This window comes from Oratosquilla oratoria, chromosome 38 (assembly GCF_046742065.1).
Source record: "Oratosquilla oratoria isolate Oo_2021 chromosome 38, ASM4674206v1, whole genome shotgun sequence".
NCBI lineage: Eukaryota > Metazoa > Arthropoda > Malacostraca > Stomatopoda > Squillidae > Oratosquilla > Oratosquilla oratoria.
In genome coordinates, this window is record NC_134814.1 from 17,307,176 (window position 1) to 17,314,506 (window position 7,331).

At 39.7% G+C, this 7,331-nt stretch overlaps 1 protein-coding gene across 1 annotated transcript in view; it reads right to left on the bottom strand.

The window, feature by feature from the left end:
* Positions 1 to 796: 796 nt before the first annotated feature.
* The window catches only part of LOC143019993 (uncharacterized), a 25,626-nt gene continuing 19,091 nt past the window's right edge, over positions 797 to 7,331 (bottom strand). The window contains exons 2-3 of the mRNA XM_076176075.1: positions 4,174 to 5,011; positions 797 to 2,524 (exon numbers count right to left, since the gene is read on the bottom strand). Coding sequence (XP_076032190.1) covers positions 2,071 to 2,524; positions 4,174 to 5,011 — 1,292 coding nt within the window. The 3' untranslated portion in view covers positions 797 to 2,070. The remainder of the gene's footprint in view (positions 2,525 to 4,173; positions 5,012 to 7,331) is intronic.

The window sequence follows — 7,331 nt, forward strand, 5'->3', positions numbered from 1 at the left end:
TACATACATACATACATATATATATATATATATATACACATATATATATATATATATGTGTGTGTGTGTGTGTGTGTGTGTGTGTGTGTGTGTGTGTGTGTGTGTGTGTGTGTGTGTGTGTGTGTGTGTGTGTGTGTGTGTGTGTGTGTGTGTGTGTGTGTGTGTGTGTGTGTGTGTGTGTGTGTGTGTGTGTGTATGCATGTCTGTATATATATATGCTTATCGAAAACATGCATTTCAACATGACTGCAAAATGCATGCATTAGAGCCCAAATAGTGTTTTACAACCAGTCTGAGAAATAAGATAGACCCACCGTCTGGCAACACCTCCATTCACACTGAATTGCTGCCATAAAGGGTGCCCTGCTTTTCCCAGAGCCATTAGGAAAGAGGACAGTAGAAGTGATATTGTATGATATTGCATACTGGTTATAACGATTATTAGCAATAGTGAAAAGAGCAATAATGGTGAAAATAGGAATATGTAATATGAGAATAAGTCAAGAATAATAACAGCATAAAATGACGGTAATACTGGTAATAATTACAATGTAAACCATTAGTTACACTGAGAAGTAAGACCGTGACATTTACTATAAACACAAACATTATAAAGATAAGCGTAATGATAATAATAATAATAACAATAATAATAATAATAATAATATTAATAATAATAGTAATGATAATAATAACAATAACAATAATAATGATAATAATAATAATGATAATAATAATAATAATAATAATAATAACAATAATAATAATGGTAATGATAACAAAAATAATAATAGTAATAATAATAATAATAATAATAATAATAATAATAGTAATAATAATAATAATGGTAATAACAAAAATAATAATAACAATCATAATAATAATGTAATTATGACATTAGTAATACCAGTAACTGAAATAATCATATTAATAACAGTTATTGATTTTGATAAGAATAATAACGAAATAATCACAGCAATAACAGGAATTACTTCCATAGATATTGGCGTCAACTCAGATCTTGTTAATAGTACTGTGAAAAAATGTGAAACTTTTTCTATGTTATGTACAGTTAGAGGAATAAGTTCCCAGACACTGTGCTAAGCGGACCCTACTCGACCAATATTATTGCGCAATATTCCATATTGTACAATATTATTGAAGACATCATTTGTACGGGCAAAACACTTGCGCCTCTTCAATGCTATACCTCCACCGTGAATAACATTGTACAATACGGAATATTGCGCAATAATATTGATCCTGTAGGGTCCTCTCTAAACATAGATTGACGTTAGGGAACTGCCCTTATCAGGAGGCTAGAACTGTGCCCCTTACAGAGGACTTTGTAGCATGGAATTGAATAAACCATGCCCTTGGTCCAACACGCTGGAGGCAAGGTTCGAACTGCCGTCACCTCGACCTCCGCCGCAAGTGGCGACGCTCTAGTCCGCCCGGCCAGCGAACTTGAGTGGAATATAATCTCTGACACTGCTAACATAGATTAGAAATTATTATAATATAAAGGAAAAATATCATGTAGGATATAAGTAAATAGACTAGATGTCTGTCAGTAGGAATCTTTAAGTGAACTTAAAAGGAGAAAAGAATAAAGTTTCATTGTTCGTCACAAGTTACTAAGAATTTTCTATGTCTACTTCTAGAAAATGTGTCTTGATACACTGCTTCTGACCCAGGTGCAGTGGGCGAGATGCAGGGGTGAGTCGTCAACCAGAAGGAGCCAAGAGGGAGGTGGTGTGAAGGGGAGTGGAACATGTGGGGATGGAATGGCTGGGAGTGGATTTTATGTCACTTTTTTTTTTTTTTTTTTTTTTTTTTGGGGGGGGGTACCTCCCTTGTAAGGGGGAAAAGTCTTTGGTGTATGTATGTATGTATGCATGTATGTATGTATGTATGTATGTATGTATGTATGTATGTATGTATGTATGTATGTATGTATGTATGTATGTATGTATGTATGTATGTATGTATGTATGTATGTATGTTCTTCTAGAAACCTAAATTGCACACTATAAACTGTCTAGGAACTTATTCCAACATAGTTTCTGACTAGACGACCCCACTAACAACCATATCATCCAGAACGGAGAGGAACCTTTCCTTGATGACGGGGTCGTTCGACAATGTTACCGTCAACTGCTCTGTCTCTTTCATCACCGTCTTCATGTTCTCCCCGTCCAGCTTACTGAGGGTGAATCTTTCCCCGTCCTTCTTCAGGACGGTGGGCATGATGATCAGGGCTTTCAGGAACCCCAACATGTTCCTGGTCTTGTAGTCCTCGAGTAGTTCCTGGAACGTGAAGTCCATTTCCAGACCCCCGGAGGTGATGACCTCCTGGAACGCGGCGTAGTATTCTCGGAGAAGCTTCTCCAGGTTCTTTCGTCGATCTGAACCGTTGAGGCTTGTGTAGAATAAGTAGTTGAGGTCTGTCGTGGGGGACGACTTCCGGACGATCTGAAGGTCAACCAACATTAACTCAACAGGACGTCCTTTCTCGTCGTACCTGAGGGGAAAAAAAAAAAATTAATTTTCGTTTCTTGTCATACCTGAGGAAGAAGAACCATTTAGTTTTCGTTTGTCTTCATGGCGGGAAAATATGTAAACAATGTAACCATTAGATCAGGGGTCGACAACCTTTGGAAGAAGCTGTCAGTTTCTTTGATGTGTAGAACCCAGCGTGCACGCAAGTTAATATCAATTCATATGCACTGTTTAACTACAGTGGAGATGCCAGTAAATGTTAATTTCTGGACGATTTGTTTTTAGTTCTCTTGTCTAATACCAGACCAGTCAGCGTTTTCCAACCTTTTCCTACCCTGAGGACACCCTCTGTAGTCAGATTTAAGCAATCCAGCACCCCTTAATAATATCTTATCATTAGAAGGATAAAGGAAAGTATTTGTTGTTCATTATGTACATAAACGACTTTGACGATGGGATAAATAATGATGTTAGTAAGTTTGCGGACGACACTAAAATAGGACGCCTAATTAGGTCAGGAGACGACGCAGAGATTCTGCAGGATGATCTTGATAAATTGTTAACATGGTCGGTGAAATGGCAAATGAACTTCAATATCTCTAAGTGTAGCGTGTTAAACGTAGGGCTACACAACCCCGAAAATAGGTACAGCTTAGATAACACGCTTTTACAGAAATCTGAGTACGAGGGAGACTTGGGAGTTCTGGTGAGTCCGGACCTTAAAACACAGGAAACAGTGCATTAGCGCCAGAAATAAAGCTAACAGCGCATTAGGTTTCATTACTAGGACGGTGAAGAATAAAAGTGCAGAGGTAATTATCAAACTCTATCTAGCCATAATTAGACCCATCCTTGACTCTGCGGTACAATTTTGGTCTCCATCCTACAGAATTGACATCAATTCACTAGAACCAGTACAGAGAAGAATGACCAAAATGATACATGGACTCGGAAATTTGCCTTAAGAAGAGAGGCTTAGGCACCTAAACTTACACTCTCTGGAAAGACGCAGAGTGCGGGGTGATCTAATAGAAGTGTTCAAGTGGATCAAAGGCTATAACAAGGGTGATGCAAACAAGGTCATCATAATAAAACAACAGGGTAGGACTCGCAGTAATGGGTATAAACTGGACAAATTTAGATTTAAAAAGGAAATAGGCATGAATTGGTTTACTAATAGGGTGGTCGATGAATGGAATAAACTTAGTAACCATGTAGTAAGCGCTGAAACTATCAATTGTTTTAAAAAACTATTAGACAACTTTATGGATGGGGATGACAGGTGGTGATGGATACGGAGCTGCCTAGTGTAGGCCTTATGGTCTCTTGCAGTCTCCTTTATTCTTATGTTCTTATCAAGTAACGTAGGTGTCGTAACACACGAATGAAATAAAACTTAAACCCACTCTCGGAGAAAGATAAGCTGAGATATAGGGTAAACCATATATTTCGACCACTAACTGCTGAAGAGGACCACAGTTAGTGGTCGAAATATACGGTTTACCCTGTATCTCAGCTTATCTTTCTCCGAGAGTGGGTTTAAGTTTTATTATGTTCTTATGTATACATCGCTTCCCAGCATCCTCTATATTTATTTTCAGCACCCCAGGTTGGGAAATACTGCTCCAGGTTCAACTCCGCACCTGATACTCTTTCAGTTTGGATTCTTACCTGAAAAGAAAGTTGTTCGTCCAGCAGTCCCCGTGGATGATGGTCACAAATGGCCCACACGGATTGAGCATTTTCCTGTAGATGGTCATACAGTTGGGCTCCAGTTCTTCCTTCAGGTAAGCAACCACATTATCATAACCTCCACACGCCTTTGCCAGCTGCGCACTAGCTCCAATAAGCCCTCTAAAGATATTGGTGAACGATTCGTAGTCTGTATCTTGGCTCATGAACCCGTCCTTCAGGTAAGGGTAGGCCTCAGTTAGGTCAACCTCAGACTTCTTCTGTAGGAGGACTGAGGCCGCGTGCAGCCGCGCAAGCTCCTTGACCACAAGAAGACTGTGATCAAGGTCCAGACCCTTTCGACGGTCGAACATCTTGAAGTCTCGATCTCGAAGGTCTTCAAGAAAGAGAGTCTCAGCTCCTTCCTTAGGGTTAAAAAGGTGGCAGTGTGGCATACGCAGACAAGGGAGACCAATATCCATGAGCTCTTGGTCAAGAACGGGTTTGATCTCTTTGTAGAACCCTCCTTCTTTGGAGAAGAACTCTCTTAGCACATCCGTGGCTTCGCCGAACTTCCAGTTCGGGTTAAGTTTGACCACATAACCGACTTGGTGGTCTTTCTCGCCAAGGGTATACTGGACCTGGACGCTCGTCACCACGCTGATGTAGTTGTCTCCCACCTTGGTGAAGTCTTTAATTTTGTAGCTCTGGAAGACGGCGTCCTCGCCTTTGTCCGCTCGCAGGCAAGCGATGACCAGCTTCTCGGTGATCACTTCTCGAGTTCCGGGGACTTCGCCTTTGAGGTTCGGGAGCATCGGCGGTTTCCTTTGGTCTGACACTGAAAGAAGAAAAGAAAAATGAATGAGAGTCTGTGTTTGTTGTTTACTAGCCTGGAAGCCGTTCTCCGTGCGGATGCGGCCAGACTGTGTGTACAATTCCAATCAACTGAATAGAATCGCCTGGCGCCAACAGCCAGACCTTGATATAACGACCAGCATAACCTTTCAAGTCTAACGACTCACAATAAGAGAGACTTTGCTGTCGCCAACAACAACAACAAGACACGACGGCGGCGCCGGACAGTGTGACACTGGACTTAAGCTAAGAGTTTCTGCGGAGAGTTGTTGGGTTTTTGGACCACAACCAAAGTGAAATGCATTTTTCAAACTTCTGACATCGCCCTGATTTAAATAACGTATAGTATATGGGTATTGGCTTATTGGTTCAAAAGGGTTAAAAAATGAAAATGGATGTAATACAGACGATTACCAAAAAGTTTACATGGTTACCCAGGAATATTATGAGTATGGCTCTTCTCCTGTACACTACAATTAGGTAAACACACCCACACACACACGTACATACAAACACACACACACATGTATATCTTGAAAATAAGAAAAAATCAAACAATAAATTTTGTTTCAGAAATGGAAGATCATATGTCTCGAGCATATTATGCCTCTGCTCACGAGTGGTCCATGTGTTGGACGACAGAAGGGGGTTGTGTGGATTATGCGTATTAGAGTATTTTTCTTTAGATATTTCGAAGAGCGGAAAATAAGGCTAAAGGCAAAGCACAAATATAAAAAGTCCAAAAAAGGGCCTCTCCAGAGGTCAAAGAACCAAAGAATACTTGAACTCGAAGTCAAGTAGCGTTTTAGGAAGTGTCTTGATATCTCCTTTCGCTGCATCATTGCAAGACTGTCGTAACTCAAAAATTTCAAGTATAGAGTTACAATGGTTTATAAGAATGCCGAATAATTCTGCGTCTTTTGGTAATAAAGTCGTAAGTCAAGTGGAGCCCTATTTACCTAATCAAGATGGTAAGTTTTGTTGCTTAGGGTAAAATTATTAAAGTTATAGGACTTAGATACTTTAAAATGCTTCTCCTGAAAAATCACGAAATTTGAGTTACGGCAGTCTTGCAATGATGCAGCGCTTTGTGAAAGAATCCAAATCATAAGCAGGTGGAAATGTTTCAGGGGTAAGAGTTCCAAAGCCTTCCAGCGGAAGCATACTGGTTGACTCTTGCAAAAGGTAACTGTACAGAAAAGGGCGAGATGTTTCAGAAAATCTAGTGGTGGTTTAAATCTTCTCAGTAGGGCAGGGACACATCAACCGAGTACTGAAGAGCAGTGACTAAGAAAATGGCAGTAGAGAAGAGATAGATATGCTATTTTTTACTTGAAAAGAAGCATTGATAAAACTGGCGATTTTGGAATCTATTTTGCTCAGGAGTTTTGAGTGAGATGAGTTAACCTAACCATGAGAACCGTCCTCAATACAATGGCGAATAAATCCCAGCAACTAAGTTGGTGTCAGGATATGCTGAAGGTTGCACAGAACATACTGATTTCATGAAACCTATTCTAACGATAACAGATATATAACTTTTCCAGTTGAGTTTACTCGTGATTGGTGTTTTAAGAATATTTAGGATATAAAAAAAATGGTGTGCCACCAAAGAAAATGGAATATCAGTTCTGTGGAAGGTGTGTCGATTGTGGACAAATGGAGAAGCTGCATCTTGGTGGCATTGAATGCCACTCGATTCTCTTTGCCTCAGGCGGATACGAAATCTCAAAAGACGTTTTTTAATGATCCTTCGAGAAAAACGAAGCTCAGTTTGACAAGTCGTCTGTAGACTGACGTAGTATGATGTAGTGTTACCAGCACGATAATAAATAACGTATATGAGAAGATGTGTCTCCAAATAAATAATCAATAAAAGGAAAAAATATATATCATAGATACACCATGTGAGAACGGAGCCTTTATTGATACGACGTTTCGGCTGTTACAGCTTCATCAAGTACATAAACTCATCGTCCTCACATCGTGTTTGTTTTGATAGACTAGTCATTTACTGCCAATTACTTACAGAAGAAAAAGTGTAGGTGATACAACAGAACCAAGTGGGACACCAGTGGTTATGGGCATGGAAGAAGAGCATTGGCTGCCTACAACAGCAGCTATAAAACGAGCAGATAGAAAATAATGTATCAGAGAATATATATATATATATATATATATATATATAGAGAGAGAGAGAGAGAGAGAGAGAGAGAGAGAGAGAGAGAGAGAGAGAGAGAGAGAGAGAGAGAGAGAGAGAGAGAGAGAGAGAGAAAGAGAGAGAGAGAGAGAGAGAGAGAGAG